This window comes from Aquarana catesbeiana, linkage group LG04 (assembly GCF_042186555.1).
Source record: "Aquarana catesbeiana isolate 2022-GZ linkage group LG04, ASM4218655v1, whole genome shotgun sequence".
Taxonomy (NCBI): Eukaryota; Metazoa; Chordata; class Amphibia; order Anura; family Ranidae; genus Aquarana; species Aquarana catesbeiana.
In genome coordinates this window covers 263,131,869-263,151,584 of record NC_133327.1, presented here as the reverse complement: position 1 = coordinate 263,151,584, position 19,716 = coordinate 263,131,869, and the positions used below count along the sequence as shown (strand labels likewise).

Here is a 19,716-nt window from a genome sequence, read left to right as displayed (position 1 = left end):
CAATAGGAACACGTCTAAAGTGATGCAGGTCCAGCAGCTTTCCTTATTAGTGCCCTGCAGGTGCCACAGCTGATTGATAATTATGAAACCACTCCCATTAGATTCACTCAGCAGGGGCACACAGAAACACACATGGATTTCTTCAGAATAACAAAAGGTAGAAATCTGCAAAAAAGTTTGATACATTCCCTGCAATGTACATAGATCAACCAGAGGGGAATGTTTTTGTCTCAACAAAAGTGGAGTTATGCTTTAAAGTGGTTGTAAACCTCAGAACAAAGCATATCGCTGTATAGTGTGTACTTGTCTCAATTAAGAGCACTATTTGTCATTTCTGTCTGCTGCTTCGTTCCTCTGCTATCAGTATTAATCACTTCTGACAAGTTTTCCTGACACCAAGTGAAAAATGTTGACAGGGGAGGGACCTGCAGTAGATTGACAACCTCGGCTCTGTTCCTGTATTCTGTGGAGGGGGGGGGATGTCTTTTCCCTCCAATCAGCTCTCAGAGCTTTTCGCACTGAAGTGTGAAATGTTATCTGTCGGTCTCCTTTTTTCTGAACTCTCAGACAAGCTTTATAATTCAGTACTTTGAATAGATGTAGAGAAGACTGCAGATAAACAGGTACAACTTATGTTGGAGGATTTGTATATGTAAGGTTTTACAACCACTTTAAACCTTTGGCTCCAAAAACCCTTTTAACCCCAGTGTTAGAAGAATGATCAGCTGTCATAATAAATGTGTACCTGGAGCCCCCTTTTTGCTACATGTACATACACATAAGCTAATTAAAAAGAACAATTTGCCTGCAGAAAAAAACTGCAGTGGACAGAAAAACATTACATATGAATTTCTACATGCTAACAACCTTTAGAGACTAAAGTACTTACTTTATAAATATTAAAATGTGACAAAAAGGGAAATGAATTCCTCCATGCTTGAAATCGCTTCATTTCTGCAAGGTTTAGAAAGTCCACAAGCGAATATGCAAAAGCAAGGAAAAAGCAAGAACTTTTCTCCCAAGTTTGGAGGATGCCAAAGTTTGTGTAACAGTTCTGGAGCAAGCAGAGAAATGACAGCATGCCACACACTGACATTCCACACTCTTCTCCACTTGTGGCTAGGTGTTGGTCCCACCGAACAGATCAGCCCAGCAGAGAGAAACAAATGGGAGGATGACTCCCGGGCAAAGCCAGATGAAAACTATTCTGAGACAGGGACATAGGCTGGAATATTGTATGTCCTTCTGTTGACACTGGCCTTTGCATAGTTATCCTTCATTCTAACTATAAAAACAACACTTGAAGACACTAACCATAAAATTCATCTGTGCTGTACTTTTTCCTTGTGACAGATTGAGCCACCAGCTCAAAAAGTAGTAATAAGTTGGATGTGGGAGATATTACATTACGTAATAAATTGTAGTATATGCAAACTAACCCTTAGGAAGAAAGCTGTATGGATTTTCCCGGGGATGATAAACTTTTTGTCTGCCAAACTACATAATAAACTTATAAAAGAGAACAAAAAATGTACTCAAACTATCTATGAAGGAACATAAACGCTTCCAAATACACTGACTCTTGATTTGTCCACAGGTCCAGAAAAAGTTGTAAAAACAGTTGAATAAGTGGAGACAGACATTTGATCTGCCCTCCGAGTCAAAGCAGATAACATTCTGCACTCCCTTCACATGTCCAATACTCCAGAAACACGGAACGGGACATATTCTCTGCCATAGAAGCTGTTTTTCTGTCCAGCTGCTCATTTGATTTCCTTGGTGTCTCCTTGTGAGCTTGTCCTGGACATCCAGAGGAATGAGAAACACAAGTGCAGGGTAGCCTACGACTAACCTAAAGCACAGCAGCCAACTTTATAGACCAGATCCACTTGGCGATTACACAGACGTCTCTGGGACCTGAAATGTGTCAGAAATCTTTCTCTGGCATTGCTACATGTCTGCAGATTGCAAGATGAACAGTGCAAATAAGCCATTCCAAACTGCTGAAAATCCCACACAGAATTCATTAAAGGAGCATTGCAGGACAGCGGTGGATTATTCCAGTATCCAGTGTTTGTAGCTCTTCCAGGCACTAGTGTGGGCAGCCTTCTTTGGTTTTGCTGGGCTCATTTGTAACAGAGTATTCCGGTCGTTTGTGTGCCTCTAACAGCACACTCAGAAACAAGCTGCTCAGAGGGTGTTGTCTATGGTCCCAAGCTCATTCCTAGAAGCACAATCTTCTTGGATTGTGGGCCTGCCCCTGCTAAAAACAGACACTCTATGGTGTTCACATGGCTAACTGTTTGAATCGCAGCCAAAGGGTCAGATTTAACTGCAGGATGGAGAGTTAATTTCCTGTGGGAGCCTCCATTGGGATTTAAAACAGTCCCTCTCTCATCTGTCAACATCCCTTTAACTATCTCGCTGCCAGAGGAGGCTGCCTCACACTGGACTCTATGGGCATTGCTGGGCTCTGTAAATGGCATTACAGCTCGGGAAAACCAAGTTCCTGTTCACGTCAGAGTCTATCCAAACCATGGGTCTTTTTAAGAGGGTTAACTGTAAGCATCCATCTTTGTTTTCGCTTATCTGTTACATAAAGAGGTCCACAGATACAGACAAAGCTCTAAAGCCCAAGTAGAACGCAAACTTATATTGCTGCCCAACAATGCTAATGCATTAGGTAAACTGCATTTTAAAACTAAAACTAAAACACATTCATTAGTGGTTTATAAAAACTTCATCTTACTGCAGCTCTTGTGCATGTTACCCCCCCCCCCTTTCCATTATATGCAGCGTTAATGCACATGCATTAAAGGGTAACACCACAACAAAAAAATACAGCAATAAAAAATAATAATAATAAAGCATATACAAATGCTACACAAGACATTCAATTCAAACTACTGGGCACTTTTACCCCTTTCCTGTCCAGGCCAGATTTCAGCACTGGCACACTTTAAATAACAATTGCGCGGTCATGCGACGCTGTACTCATGTGAATGTTTTATCATATTTTTTGACACAAATAGAGCTTTTTTTGGTGGTATTTAATTACCGCTGTGTTTTTTATTTTGCTAAACAAACGAAAAAAGACCAACAATTTTGAAGAAAAAAAAGTTTTTCATAGTTTGTTATAAAATTTTGCAAACAGGTAATTTTTCTCCTTCACTGATGTTTGCTGATGAGGCTGCACTGATGGGCCCTGATGAGGTGGCGCTGGTGGGCACGATGAGGCTGCACCGATGGCCACTGATTGGCAGCACTGGTGGGCACTGTTGGGACTGCACTGATAATCAGGATACTGATAATCAGTGCCCTAATTATCAGTATAGGTGTCCCCTTAACACAAGCCAGTTATCAGCTCTCCACTCCTCCCGCTGTCAGTATGAGGAAAGAAATGCCGATATCCAGCTTGGGTTTAAATCATGATCAGCTGTGGTAAAGGACCGCTGTGATTGGCCCTTTACCCCGATTTGTGATCAGCTGTGTCTGAAGGACGCGGCGATCATAGGGCGCGCCGCCCTCCGTCCATGGACACCCACCTGGCAAAGACAGCTGTAGCCATCTTTTGGCTGTATCGCAAGTGGCAACTGGTTTTAAAATTACCTTTCTTTTTTATACTGCAGCCATTGTAACTTTCTGTAAAATTCAATGCATAATGGCAACCTGGAGGCATTCTTTACACTGTTGGTGAACAGAATGTCCCCAGAAATGTAATTTCCTGCTTGTGTTATTGATTCACTGATTTTCCAAAAAGTCTGCACTAAGATACAAGTCAGATGTTAGGCGCCCTATTCTGGACATGCCCCAGTCTCCTACTGGAAAAAGCTGTCTTGCGGGTTGTTAAGCTAATTATGTATTTTGTTGGTTTGGTTGCCTGTAAAATCCCATAAAGGGAAAAACCACAAGATGTCTTGCGGGTTGTTAGATCTATATCTCATACTCCTGTACCATGTGCCCCTTGTTTCTGTCTGTTGGGCTTGTTAGTAGAACTGGCTAATACCAAAGTGCTCTGGATCCTTCTGAGTCTTCTGTTATTCTATACCCGAATGGTGATTACTATGTGCTGCAAAAAGCCCTCTCCTTCTACACTTCAGTTTTGGATGTAACTTGTAAATATTAACCTGTTTATACACCAAGCTACATGTAACAATAGAGGCTGTCCGAAGAAATTTCAAAGTTTTTTGGTCCTGCTGGCTAGATACCTCCTCTACAGTTAGGCCCCTTCCACACGGACGGATAGAATTGTGCTTTTAGCTGCGTTTTCTACCGCAGCTAAATGCACAGAATGCTTTCCTATGGCCCCATTCACACTCTGCGTTTAGCTGCATTTTGATTAGATGCGGTTTGGTGCGGATAGAAAAAATAGAATTGACTGCGTCCAGGAGCGATTTAGCAAAGCTATCCGCACATAACCGCAGGTAATCGCAGTGCACTGTGTCAGCTGCAGATAGCAGCCCCGAGCTGGCTCGCTCATCGGGAAAGGAAAAATGTTTTTCCTTTCTCAATGAGCGACAAGCACGGGGATCCAATTTGGATCCCCGCCAATGCCAGGCACTGTTTGGTATGAATATTGAGGGGGAACTCCACGACAAATTTGAAATAAAAAACCGGCATGGGTTCCCCTCCAAGAGCATACCTTCGGTCTGGTATGGATTTTAAGGGGAACCCCTTACGCCGAAAAAACGGCGTGGGGGTCCCCCCAATATCCATACCAGAGTCTTATCCGAGCACGCAGCCCGGTCGGTCAGGAAAGGGGGTGGGGACGAGCGAGCGCCCCCCCTCCTGAACTGTACCAGGCCATGCCCTCACCATGGGGGGGTTGGTGCTTTGGGGCAAGGGGGGCGCCCTGCGGGGCCCCCCCAGCCCAAAGCACCTCGCCCCCATGTTGATGAGGACAAGGGCCTCTTCCCGACAACCCTGGCCGTTGGTTGTCGGGGGGCTTATTGGAATCCGGGAGCCCCCTTTAATAAGGGGGCCCCCAGATCCCGACCCCACACCCTATGTGAATGAGTATGGGGTACATCGTACCCCTACCCATTCAATGGGGGAAAAAGTATCAATAAAAAAACACACTACACAGGTTTTAAAAGTAATTTATTAGGCAGCTCCAGGGGTCTTCTTCCGACTTTGGGGGTCTTCTTCCGACCTCGGGGGTCTCTCAGGCCTCTTCTCCCTCTCTCCGGTGTCGTCTCCGCGCTTTCTTGTTCTTCTCCGGTGCCTTCTTCCTTTTGCTGGGCTCCTCCGCTATCTTCTGCTCTTTTGCCGCTCTTTTGCTAGCGGAGGAGCCCGGTCTTCTGAGACGTCTTCTTCCCTCTTCTCTTCCAGAGATGTTGACACGATGCTCCCTCTCGCTGTAATGCCATGAGCGAGGTCTGCAACCAAATATATAGGCATAAGGCGTGGCCACCGGGACATGTCACCCGGTGACCCCGCGTCCTTATGACGTCACAGTCCCGGGGCTATAGTCCCACTTGCTATGGAAATGGCAAACTGCAGCTAAACGCAACCGCAGCTAATCGCAATGTACAAATGCAGCTGATCGCAGTGCTTGGTGTCTTGAATTTCACGGAAAAAAACATGCTTTTAACTGCGGCAGAATAGCCGTCCATGTGAAAGGTGCCTAATGCCACTGGATACCTGATTTTGTTTTGCGTTTTTTTTACTCAGCCTTAAGTCTATATTTCTCTGGTACTCTGATTCTTTACTATCTGTTTTGCCCGCATGGGTAAACTTGTGCTCGAGCCAAGCACTTCATGCTACTCTACTTAATGACAAGGTGGTTTTGTTTTTTTGTATATTTTGTGTTTTTTCCTATTCACCGGACACTGCCCTGTGTGGATTGGAAGTCTTCTGTTCTTTGTATTTTTTGTATAAGTTTTACATTTATACAAATCAATAAAAAAAAACATTATGGGAAAAAAAAATGTAGGCACTCTTTGCAATAAGCATTTCAGTTTTGGTGAGGTTAAAATGCTTCCCTGGGTTGCAGACCCTTCAGCTTTTTTCATTAAAACACTGAGTATGTCCAGGTGACTATATTGAACCAGTCCCTTCCATTCAGAATAAGTTTGCAGAGGACATAGTCAAACAAAAGGCTATTTCTTTAAAGGTGGGAATCCGCTGCAAAGTTTGTTAAAATCCTTGCTTTGTATATTGATCACTCAGAGGGGTTTGTTTTTTCTGAACAAAAGTAGAATTACACTTTAAAGCATTACAATGTGTTTAGGTGTGCTGTACTTATTTTGAATGGGCTAGCAGCATACCTTAAACAAAAAATAAAAAATAAAATCAGACATGCACTTTTTCTTTTAATACACACCATAAAAGTCCAACTTCAACCAAACACTATATTTTGTTTTGGAAACAGCCAGGAAAGGTTAGAGACACTTGATTTGTATAGATGCCTTTGTCCATATTTTGCCTCACTTCTCATCGGGTAAACAAAAAATTATATATTTTGAGTGAGTGAGGAAGAGTTACAACTTCTGGCAATGTCTATATTGTTCTCCGTGTCACTGCCCCTATTACTTGTACGGCAATACAAGAACAGGAAGTAAGGAAAGAAAATCCCAATGGAGTTACAGGCCGAAATAAATACCCAGTATTCATGGCAACTCTTCCCCACTCCATCCAAAACTAAAAAGAAAAAATGAACTAGAATGTGAGCTACTCACATGGATAAGGTTGGTAATGAATTTGGATTATAGGACTACACCAAAAGCAACAAATGAACTTGTATGTAGATAGATGCTCAGTGAAAAGGCACACAAACGTACATCCAGGGTGAAAAGGGGAAGTTCACATGAAATTGAGAGTTGAAAGTCTATGTCCTGCTCTGACTTTCAGTTCTCTTGAGCTGTTGTGCCAAACCCAGATCATGCAAAGCATTAATGCAGGTGTTGTTATGAACTGCCATATTCAATTTTACTTATGATGATTTCATTTATTACACCATGTTAAGGTTATTTTATCTCTCTATTATTATGTAGATGAAATGTCAGATTGTGTTTTCAAAATATAGGCATTTTTGTAAATTTACCCACTATAAATATGAATATGGAATCGGGTTCGGTATGCATATGTGTGTTGTGCCACCAGTTCTCAATAGAGCCATTTGGCAAACTGATGAATTCAACTACAAACACTTTCTTATAATAACCTTTCCATCTAAAACTTTATGGAAGTTTCACGCTAAGGTGTAATGGGGGGTGTTATACAAGTGTTATACAAAATAAGGCTGGGGCAGGAAGACTGATAAATAACCCTATACCTGGAGCACATAGCAAGTCAACTGCCAGGAGCCTGGTCACCACCCCAGATAGCAAGCAACTGTGCTGCAAGTTTGAAAATGACTTGCTAAGCTATTACTAGACTTGCCAGGCTTCACACGTTTGTTGCACAATTGCAGCAAGTCTGCATTTCATGACTCCAGATTAACTTTCTTTGGAAACATTCTGCAAATCTTCTTTAAGTTCTGGTTCAGTTATGTTGTGCAATAGTCATCCCACCACAGGGGTCACTGTGGCTGAATTTTCATGCTGTAGACTTGCAGAGCTCTTGCTGTAGACTCACCACTGCAACTTTGCTCTTGCTAGGGACTTGCCATGCAAATTTGCTACAAATTGAAAAAGTGTAAACTAGAACTTGTGCTTCAAGTGCTCTGCAAGTGTACAGATTGCCAAAGAAAATGTACAAGTTAACAGACTTACAATTCAATACTGCCACAAATTTGTGGCAAGTTATCCTTGCTATCTGGGACTATGCCAAAAAAAAAATGAGCTATTCTAACAATTTTTTTTTCACTTTTTCTATTGTCACTGGAAATGCATCATTTCTTGGAACCCAAAAGTAATGTGTTAACTGGTGTAGTATACAAATTTGCTCCTGAACATTGCAATAATGTGTTGCAATGAATGTTCTTGCAGGGACTTATTTCATTATCTGTATTATCTGTACCGAACAACGGCAGTGAAATTTACTTATAATTGAGCTATTATTAGCACATATTATAGAACATAAAGGATCACTATCCAAAACCAAAATATTGCATTATATATTATGTGAAAGAGCTTCTATTAACAGTAGCACCTATAAACTGTATGTACCACCCATGGATCACAACAGAGATACCGGACATTTAAATTTGTTGTATGGCCTATTGCTCCTTGCAAACTGTTAATGCAAACTAAAATAGGCAATTTAAAGTAGAAAGCCAGCATAAAATTGGAAAATATGGACACCCCCCCATTACACCACCCTGAATCTAATTACCCCTATTCCTAATAAAATCCTGAAAACAAGAAGAAAAAAAAAGGAAAACTCAAGTAAACTAAAGTCATGGAAATAATGTAGTTTCCACCACACTTTATGCCTTTCCTACCTTCAAGGAACCTGGCAAGGCAGAAACATAGGAAGTCTCATTGCGGACTTGTTTTTGAAGGTGTGTAATTTGGGGTTGTTATCCTGATCTTTGCTTCAACAGTTGGTGGGTCAGTGACTTGGAAAACATGCGCATATCAGGTGGCAAGCAACAGATCTACACAAACTTAATCTGGGTCAGTGACCAACCAGACAGTAAAGCCCCATGCCCACTTCTTCAAACAAGTCATCCATGGAAGCTCCCTTATTTTTGTTCTAACAGGTTCCTTTTACCTCAGTTAGGTTCAAATCATAAAAAGCTTCAATGTTGTTCCTAATAACTCAAGCCATATCTGGTGCCCAGGAAACCACTAAAACTCCTACCAAATACAAAAGTTGTTATATAAAGCCATATGAAAGGCTAATTCTTTCACATTAAGAAGAATGACATGACAATTCCATTAAACTATATCATTCATACAGAAATAAGTTTTCATTGTTCTCACTGCTGAGTCTGGGTTCACACTATTGAAAACGTATGTTAGTTTCCCCGTATCCGATTTGCATAGCAGGGGATTGTATACGGCTCTCTATGGAGCCGGTTCACACATCTCCGCAGCGGCTCCGGTGCGAGTTGCACAGGAGTCCTGTGCGTCTTTTGGTCCATTTCAGGTACAAATTCAGCCCAAAATTCGGACTGAAATCGGACCTGAAACGGTGAATGGAGACGTACTGGACTCTGCTGTGAGTCGCTGCGTGTTCTAGTGTGAACCCAGCCTCAATGTTGAACACTGAAATGTGTCTTATTGATGTTAGTTACAGCTTTTGGTACATGACTACTGTTCTCTTGAATGCCTTCTCAAAAAAACAAACAAAAAAAAAACCTTTAGGCTCAGTTCACATATATGCGAATTAGATGCATTTTTAACCGCATGCCTGCCTCTTGTAGCACTATCTCTCCTTGTACCAGACAGGGTCCAGCACTCTTATCAGACATCAGTCAGAGAGAAGCACTGGCTGCCCTTCTGTGGGGAAAAGACCCACCTGAAAACCAGTTCTACTGTACACCTAACTCAGAGACTATGTACAACCCAAACCAGGCTTTATCAATGTCACTTTAGCCTGTTTCACACAAGCTTCAGCTTGTATAAGAGCAGTGTGAACAGCAAGCTATGACAAAGCATTTGCAGAGCTTTCAGCAAGCTTTGTGGAGCTTTAAAAGTACCATTCAACTCCCATTTGTAGATGTTGAACACAGATCCTAATGGGAGTGTTGATTGCCACTTTAAACAAGCTGCTATCAGGCTTCAGCACTTCTTGAAGCTACTAGCAGCTTGTTTAAAGTGACACTCAACACTTCCTTTAGGATCTGTGTTCAACATTTACAATCTGGAGCTGAATGGTACTTTAAAAACTTCAACAAAGCTTGCTGAAAGTTCTGCAAATGCTTTGTAAAAACTTGCTGTTCAAAAACATTTTGACAAAGCATTTGCAGAGCTTTCAGCAAGCATTGTTGAAGCTTTTAAAGAACCATTCAACTCAAGTATGTAAATATTTAACACAGATCCTACTGGGAGTGTTAATTGTCACTTTAAGAAAGCTGCTAGCAGGTTTCAGCAGGCTTTCAACAAGCTTTAAGAACTGCTTTAAAGTGGCAATCAGCTCTTACTTAAGTATCTGTGTTCAATATTTACAAACTCAATGGTACTTTACTCAATGATTGGGCTGCTTAAGAAAGTGGGTGGGGCCACATACACGTAGCGGCCCGCCCAGATCCCATCCCATTGGCTAGTGTTTGATAGCTGGGTCCCGCCCACCCCCGACATCACGCTGAATTCTGACAGCTTCTCTCTCTGCATTCAGTTGCAAATCAGTTTCACACACTGAGCACAGAGCCGCTCAGTGTGTGAATCTGTCAGTGGAGTGTGGGGAAGGGAGGTAATCGGCCGATTTTGTACAAAAATCGGCTGATGCCGATTTCTTAAAAGAGGCCAAATATCGGTCGATAAATCGGTCAACCTCTAATGCAAGGAAAATAAAAAACAGCATTTTTGCTTGCACATGATTGGATGATAAAACCAGCAGATCTTCCCCTCAGATCTACAGCGACTGCACTTCCAAGTGCACTTGTAGTGCAAAGTGAATTTGCCTTTTGTAAATCAACCCCATAGTGTAGTCTCTCACTAGCATATTCGTAACCCTTTGGAAACGTGGATAGCGAGGGAATGCCTGACCAGTAGCTAAAGAAAAAAGGAACTATAAGTTGAGAAGAGAACTTAAATAACTATGAGAACCTAGGGTGTTGACTGGGGGTAGTGTCAGTTATACTGAAAAACGAGACGTGGGATAAGGATCCTAAAGGGTAGTAGAAGGACAAATATTCAGTCTCCCTAGTGAGTTCCGCAGGTCCGCCTTGCCATACCATTCCGTGAATTGGAAAGAGGACACTAATAGTTGTTATTCCGGATCTGAAAAGGTTGACTCCATAAAGGATCTCCAATGAGCACAAAATTGATCGGTGGGTCCAATGTTTTGAACCATAGTGTCCAATCTGTCATGCATCTTTACACAGTAATGCCCCGTACACACGGTCGGATTTTCCGATGGAAAATGTGTGATAGGACCTTGTTGTCGGAAATTCTGATCGTGTGTAGGCTCCATCACACATTTTCCATCGGATTTTCCGACACACAAAGTTGGAGAGCAGGATATAAAATTTTCCGACACCAAATTCCTTTGTCGTAAATTCCGATCGTGTGTACACAAATCCGACGGACAAAGTGCCACGCATGCTCAGAATAAATAAAGAGATGAAAGCTATTGGCCACTGCCCCGTTTATAGTCCCGACGTACGTGTTTTACGTCACCGCGTTTAGAATGATCGGATTTTCCAACAACTTTGTGTGACCGTGTGTATGCAAGACAAGTTTGAGCCAACATCCATCGGAAAAAATCCTAGGATTTCGTTGTCGGAATGTCCGATCAATGTCCGACCGTGTGTACAGGGCATAACAGAACATCCATCTGCCACACATTGCCTTTTTTTAATTCACATGCACTTAAAGCAAGTTAGACACTGAGAGGTGTACTGTGCTTTCATTTACTGCAAACAAGCTATAAGCAAATGCTATGAAAACACAGTCCACTGTGCATGTGCACCAAATGTTTATTGTGGTGAAGCACACTATTCCATTATGGCTGCCAGTGCTTCATTTTAATATACAAGTTGGAAAAAAATGTACCTATCCAGCAGTGTAAAAATCCCGATTGCTAACACTCTACAAAAACAAATTCATGGTACCTTTCGTAGACTGTTGTAAAAGTAGGTCAATTATTGATGTAGGAAACTCAGTAGGTTGATTTGGTCATTTAGCCTCCGCTAACATTAATTTCTGCTTTCTCAGTTCTAAGTACTATAAGCACATTACTGGATCGGATCCTTCGCTCGGATTATTCCAGGTTATTTAATGCTAGCTCCATATTTGGTCATGGCCTATATACAAGGATTCTCTGTGCTATAATATTTAAGGCAGGTACAATATCTGCCTGTCGGGCTCAGTAGGCCGTGCACTAAGTGGCAGCTCTAACAGAGTCTGGCATTCCCACGCTAAACATAAACTCTCACATAGGAGCGGAAATTCATTTATCCAAACACGTCCTTCAGACTGCCATGTTATCAGGAGAGCCTGGCATTTAACCCCTGAAATATCACAACAAGTTAACTCTTTCATACTGCACTATTATAACGCATTGATACAAACATTTTAGACTCTGCTAGACAATAATATTCAGGCTGATGTTTTCCTACCAGTTATTTCACATTGCTTTACTCGATATATAATACCAACTCTAAGCAAAATCATTTTTAAAACTAGACTCCTTAGCTGTAGAAATAACATGATATAGAGATTACACGTTCAAAATAATAATATAGAAGGTTCAATAGGAGACAGCAGTGTTTTTTTACAATAAAATGCTTAGCTTGAAAATAAAAACTAAAAGAATGAATCTGGATGTTTGACTTCTACAGGATGGTTGCCACATTGGTAGGTTTCTAGAGTAATAGAGGCAGTGGGTGGGTTCATAACAAAATGTCAGTGTTTATATCCCCTTCTCCTCTCAGACAAGAAGTGTGCACCTTCCACCCACTACCCCTGGGAAGACAATGAGCATAGAATCCCCCCATCTCTCTTCCTAGGCTAGAGGAGTGACTGCAAGAACACAGCATAGTTGCCAACAGCAAACCTGTAATTTCAACCAGTAAACTTGAGAGACACACAGTTTTGGGGGTTCTTTCCCAGGTCTCTAGGCAGTTAAAGCAAACCTGCCAAGTTTCTTGGAGAGGATCTGCATAATGAGGTCACCAGAGGGAGGGAATGGGGAGAGCCAAACACCAAGTTGGCAGAGAGCCCAGAAGCTCCTTCTCCTTTTCTCTGCTGGGGTGACAAAGGGGTACGAGGACAGCAGAAGCAGTGGCAGAGTTTCTGGGTGGCAGGTGGGGTTCTGGCTGACAGAAAGGTCTAGTGTCTACCATGTTGGGGTTCAGTGATAGGGGTGTTGAGTGGCAGTGAGTTTCAAAGTCAAGATTGGTGTGGGTCAGGAAGGTTTAGTGTAAGGGCTGAAGGAGAGTGCAGTGGTAGGGGTGCCATAGCAGGGAAATGCAATGTCAAGGTGCAGACAGCCCAGTGGTACCGAATTCTTCATAGGCTCAAATATAAACAGTTGTATACTTGTAAGCCTGCAAGGAAGCTTCTTCACCTGAGTACCACTCAACAGGGTGTAGGCACCACACTGCTCTCTGATCTAAAGTCAGTCTAATGGGGTTTAGTTAGCATGGGAAGGAAGGCCATTAGTATTAAAATATATAAAAGTGTAGTTAGGCCCCCTCCAGACCTATGTGTTATAGTAACATGTGCGTTGTGATGTTATTAATTAAGAATGGTACCCCAAAGCATATGCACAGCATGTGCCAATGGGCTTGCATTGCAGAACACATTAACGCATATGCTTTGCATTGTGGTGCGTGTCTGTTTTTCCTTCCATTGCCTTATGCTGGCAGCCTATTTTTCAAAAACTAAATATAACACAATTTAACATGCACTGCAATGAAATGACAAAGTGTGCAGGGGACCTTAACCACTTGCCGCCCGCCCTATTGCGGATTGATCTCCACAATGTGGCTCCATGGGTCATCTTATGACGTCCAGCAGGATAAGCCGCTCGTACGTGCCCCCGGTGGCACGCAGCATGGCAAACTGTGGTGCTGTGTGTCGCTCTGACACACCACAACTCCAATCGTGATAAAGAGCCTATGACGTAGGCTCTTAACCACATGATCAGCTGTGACCAATCACAGCTGTAACCGGGAAGTGCCGGTAAACGGCTTTCCTTGGTTCACGTTGACAGGGAGAGCCGATCGGCGGCTCTTCTTAGAGGTGGAGTCTGCGCTGATAATCAACACATTGATTATCAGCGCGGCCTCCATCAGAGCTGCCCACCAAAATGCCAATCAGTGACCACCAAAATGCCAAACAGTGCCCATCAGTAATGCCTGTCAGTGCCCTTGATAGATTATTATTATTATACGCGATTTATATAGCGCCAACAGTTTACGCAGCACTTTACAATTTAGAGGGGGGACAACACAATTACAGTACAGTTCAATACAAAAGGTACAGGAGGGTCCTGCTCATAGAGCTTACAATCTAAAGGGAGGGGGTGGTGGTACAAAAGGTAATAGCTGCAGAGAGGTGTGGGATAGGCTTCCCTGAATAAATGAGTTTTCAGGGATCTCCTAAAGGTGGACAGGGTAGGGGCTGGCTGATCGGACATACTGGGGCAGGGAGTTCCAGAGGATGGGAGAGACTCTGAAGAAGTCCTGAAGGCGAGCATGAGAGGAGGTAACTAGGAAGCTAGAGAGCAGGAGGTCCTGGGAGGAGTGGAGGGAACGATTTGGGCGATAGCTGCAGATGAGGTTGGTGATGTAGATGGGGAGATGTTATGAATGGCCTTGTATGTTATGGTTAGCATTTTGAATTTTACAAGGTGGGGTAGGGGAAGCCAGTGAAGAGATTGGCAGAGAGGGGCGGCAATCACGGATCGATTAGTGAGGTGTATTAGTCTAGCAGCAGCATTCATAATAGACTGAAGGGGGGATAGTCTGCTTAAGGGTAGGCCATTAAGGAGAGAGATGCCAATCAGTGCCCATCAGTAATGACTGTCAGTGCCTCCCCATCAGTGCTGCCTATCAGTGCCATCTATTAGTGCCCATCAGTGCCACCCATCAGTGCTGCCTATCAGTGCCGCCTAATAGTGTCTATCAGTGCTGCCTATCAGTGCTGCATATAAGTGCCTCCTCATCGTTGTCCTTCAGTGCTGCCTCATCAGTGCCCACCAGTGCCACTGTATCAGTGCCTATCTGTGCAGCCTATCAGTGCCCATCAGTGCTGCCTCATCAGCGCACATCAATGAAGAAGAAAAATTACATGTTTTCAAAATTGTATAACAAACTATGAAACTGTTTTTTTTTTTGTTTCAAAATTTTCCGTCTTTTTTCGTTTTTTCTTTTTTTTTTTCAAAAAAAAAAAAAACAACCCAGCGGTGATTAAATACCACCAAAAGAAAGCTGTATTTGTGTGAAAAAAATGATAAAAATTAAATTTGGGTGCAATGTTTCATGACCGCGCAATTTTCATTCAAAGTGTGAGAGCGCTGAAAGTGCCCAGTAAGCAAGTGGTTAATACAACTTATTCATTTATTTCACAAGTGTGTGCCAACCAGGAGACTACCTGGCTAAGGTACTTTGGTGTCAGCAAGGGTGGTGCTCTGCCCAGGGCTCAGTGACAAACAGAGTGCCCAAATCTTCTAGCAGCTCCTATAGGGGTTTACTGCACGCACTTTGCTCAATATCCTTCCCTCTTTGCATTGCCATTGTCTAGTTAGTGTAGTATTAATCCCTTGTTAACCACAATACAGGGAACTTTTACCCCCCTTCCTGCTCAGGCCAGTTTTCAGCTTTCAGTGCTGTTGCACTTTGACAATTAAGTGGTCACGCAACACTGTGCCCAAACTAGATTTTTATCATTTTGTTCACACAAATAGAGCTTTCTTTTGGTGGTATTTAATCACCACTGTGTTGTTCCACTTTTTGCTAAATAAACGATAAAAGACCGAACATTTTGAAAAAAAAACATTTCCTCATTTCTTGAGGCCCGAAAATGCCAGAACAGTACAAATACCCCCCAAATGACCCTTTTTAGATAGTAGACAGTCCAAGGTATTTAATAAGAGGCATGGTGAGTTTTTTGAAGTTGTAATTTTTTGTCAGAATTTTTTGGAAAAGAAAGAAATGTAAAATTTTTTTTTTTTTTTACAACATATTGTCACCAGTGCAGTACAGCGTTATCATATAAGGGGTGTGGCAGTAATCAGGGATACTGACTAGTGACAGTACAAAAAAAAAATGTAATCATTTTTAAAAAATTTTTTATTACATTTTTTTTTTTTTTTACGATTTTTTTTTTAACACACTGCGACCAGAACAATATAATGTTACCATAGTAACATTGTACTACTCTGGGGAACTGATCAAGATCTTTGAATGCATTATATTGCTATAAGCAAGGATTTTACTGAATGAAATGGATTCATTAGGTCTGTTTCGCTTTGATTGGCTGTGATTGGCCAGAACTAATCACGTGCTATAGATGGGCTGTGATTGGCCCTGTCTGTACCATGTGATGACACTGACCAATCACAGCTAGCAACACTGTATTCGATGGATGGCATGAAGGGAAGCCATCTATTGTTTACAACTGTCATGTGACCTGCTGCGATACGTCACAGCGATCACATGATACCGGCAGTGAGCCGGTACTCGGATCAGTCTTCAGCCGAATCCCATAGACAGTCGTATTTGTGCACATTCTAACAGGATGACATATGATGCCCAGTCAGGATAACTGAACCACCGCTGAGCTGTCAATTTGCTATTGGCTAGGCTGGAAGGTGTTAAACCAAGCTCTGCAACAGAACACAGTTGGCAAGACCAAACTTTCTGTGCCTCAAAACTATAAGACCCCTTTCACACTGAGGCGGTTTTCAGGCATTTTAGCACTAGACATAGCCTCTAAATAACAAATGAAAACCGCCTCCCATTCATTTCAGTGTGTCTTTTCACTCTGGGGCGGTGCGCTTGCGGGGCATTAGGAAAAGTCCTGCAAGCAGCGCGCCCAAAACACCCTGCCCATTGAAATAAACGGTCAGCACTTCCAAAGCGCCTGAAAAGCAATTCAGAAGCGTCGCAACACAGGCCCTTTCAACCCCTTCTTTGGGGCTAAAACCTGCTTTCGAGCAGGCGCTTTAGCGCTAACATGGCCGCGAACCCAGTGTGAAAAGAGTCTAAACAGTAATCATACCAATGTACTACGCTATTCAAGGCAGAATAGTGAAAATGTACACACAGCATAGGTGCATTCCTCTCTAATCTCTCTAATTCTGTGTTTTTCTGTCAATATGGGGTGCTGTGTGTACATTAATGAGGAAAAAAATGAACTTAAATGATTTTAGCAAATGGCTGCAATATGACAAAGAGTGAAAAATTTAAGGGGGTCTGAATACTAATACTAAAAAAAATGGTGTTAGTAGCACCTGTACAATGCCAAGTACATTAGTGCCACATACAAAATATGTAGATCATGTTAAGTTTTATAAGAACTAAAGTAAATGCTGAATAATAAATTCCACACTATATATACAACCGTTGCCCACAGGGCATGACATTAACACTGAATAAAGATCTCAAAAAGGAAATACCTTTCTGGAGACTGCTCTTCAGTGTTTTCAGATCCAGTGCCAACAGCAAAATGTTATCCAATCTACAAAAAACAGCAGTCATTCACTGTGCAGTTGTCCCTTCTTATTTCAAGTGTATGAGACTTTTAGCGTATGCCTAAGACAAATCTTCGAAAACAAAGTAGCCCTCAACCCAATCATAGTCGGCTGGTGTGATACATCATACAAGTAGCTGCTGATGATTGTACACAGAAACAAGTATGCCACTGTTTTAGCAGGTTACATGCAATCCTTCACAAGCTTGTGAGAACTTTTAATAAAGTGCACCAAACTTTTGGACAAGTTACAAATCCTATTGTTTTTCTTTTTTCTTAGGCAGAACAATCGTTTTCTTCTTTTAGGCTCATGGAACATCTCTAAACTAAGAAATATTTTAAACATCACAGTAACACTGTATATGAAAAGCTTTTATGCTAAATACAGCACATATATTTCTTTTTAAAGTGTATCTAAACCCCAAAATAACAATGTATTATATTGCAGTCAGTGCCCTTAGATGTGGTGGGTGCATTTGTTTTCTTTTCTCAGGCTAAGAACATTTTTAGCAAGTACAGAAAATACATGTTAGCCTGGCCAAAAATGAAGTGCTCTTGTCACTTTCTGTGGGTTGGCCTGGAAGCATAATACAACATTATCATTTTTGAGTAAACTACTAACCCAAATATCCCCACATAGATTAAAGAGGAACTGCAGTCTGCTCACATCATTTGTAATAAAAACATCTTTGCCATTCTGAAGCTTCTCTCCAATCACTTTTCATATTATTTTATATATACTGTGATTCTGTACTTGCCAAATATGCTGCAGAAATCTCCCCCCACGGAGTCTGGCTGCATCCATTTAACTGTGGACAGCTGAAGCTGCTGCCTGTTCACTTCCTGGATTTACACAGACACACAGAGGCACACCTCCAGCTCTGCAGCTCTCATTGGCCCTCTTATGACTCTTCCCCCTTCCTTCCTGGCAAACGCTCACAAGAGTGAGAGAGAGAGAGCTGTGCATGATGTCATAAACCTAGGCTAATGACCAGACAAGAAACAGGAAGTGGGCTGTATAAGGTATTTACTGGCAGAAAAAAAATGTTTTACTACCCAAAGTTAAAACAACAAGGCAAGAAGATTTAATAGATGGAAAATTTAAAAAAATGACTGAAGGTCCACTTTAACTAAGAAAGGCTGGCCATACATTATACAATTTTCTTGCACAATTTTCCTTTAGATTTACCAAAACCATATAATGAGGTCAAGCCTAAACACTTTCAATTTGTATGCAATCAGGCAGGCCCTTGCACTACATAGTTGAAGGTAAATCTAAAGAAACTGACAGTTGCACGGTCGTGCGACGTGGCTCCCAAACAAAATTGACGTCCTTTTTTTCCCACAAAATAGAGCTTTCTTTTGGTGGTATTTGATCACCTCTGCAGTTTTTATTGTTTGCGCTATAAACAAAAAAAAGAAAATTTTGAAAAAAACGCATTATTTTTTACTTTTTTGCTATAATAAATATCCCCAAAAATATATATAAAAAAACATTTATTTTCCTCAGTTTAGGCCGATACGTATTTTTCTACATATTTTTGGTTAAAAAAACAAAAATTTTATGGCATTTTTATTAATAATTTTTTTTTTTACTAGTAATGGCGGCGATCAGTGATTTTTATCGTGACTGCGACGTTATGGCGGATAGATCGGACACTTTTGGCACTATTTTGGGACCATTCACATTTATACAGCGATCAGTGCGATTAAAAATGCATTAATTACTGTGTAAATGTGACCGGCAGTGAAGGGGTTAACCACTAGGTGGCGCTGTAGGGGTTACGTGTGTCCTAGGGAGTGATTCTAACTGTGGAGGGGGGGGGCTGTGTGTGACATGACACTGAACACCGCTCCCAATAACAGGGAGCTGTGATCAGTGTCCTGTCACTAGGCAGAACGGGGAAATGCTTGTTTACATTAGCATTTCCCCGTTCTCCCCCTCCGTGAGACGATCGCGGGTACCCCCACAGACATCAAGTCCGCGGGACCCGCGATTATGCTCACGGAGCTCCCGGCGGGCGCGCGCCCACAAGCCACCTCTTAAAGGGCAATGTACAGGTACATTAATTTGCCTGTACATGCCCTTCTGCCGCAGTATATCTGTGTGAGGCGGTCGGGAAGCGGTTAAGCTATGTTTGCAGTGCAGTCTGGGAGGCAGCCAAGGCTCCCTTTATACATACAGTGGAAAGGGAAGTGTAGCCATTCAGGGACAGGAAGTGTGTTATTCACAGGATTACCAGTGAAAATAAAGGGAGAAAAGCATGGAAAAATGAATGTAGTCATTACATCTAAGAAATGATAATCTGCAATATATACATTTTTTTTGTTTTTGTAGCTGCTGACTATCAATTTTTTGGGGGAGAGCCTGGAGCTCCTCTTTAAAAGAGAAGTATGGGTTTGGGGGTTATTGCAGTTTTATACTTACCTAGGTGGATGCAGCATGGGTCCGATGCTGCATCTG

At 42.0% G+C, this 19,716-nt stretch overlaps 1 protein-coding gene across 9 annotated transcripts in view; it reads right to left on the bottom strand.

Moving 5' to 3' along the window:
- TNK2 (tyrosine kinase non receptor 2) overlaps positions 1 to 19,716 on the bottom strand; it is a 325,816-nt gene that overhangs the window by 127,916 nt on the left and 178,184 nt on the right. For 2 of the 9 annotated variants that reach the window (XM_073626447.1, XM_073626449.1), the window contains one exon: positions 17,179 to 17,240. The exons of 3 other annotated variants lie outside the window; for them this stretch is intronic. Coding sequence is in view for 4 of the 6 variants with exons in the window: in XM_073626441.1 (XP_073482542.1) it covers positions 890 to 1,096 (207 nt within the window). In the remaining 2 variants the exon portion in view is untranslated. Of the gene's footprint in view, positions 1 to 889; positions 2,268 to 17,178; positions 17,241 to 19,716 lie in introns of those variants that run through there. 4 more of the 9 variants (XM_073626441.1, XM_073626442.1, XM_073626443.1 and 1 more) reach the window with 4 other exon arrangements.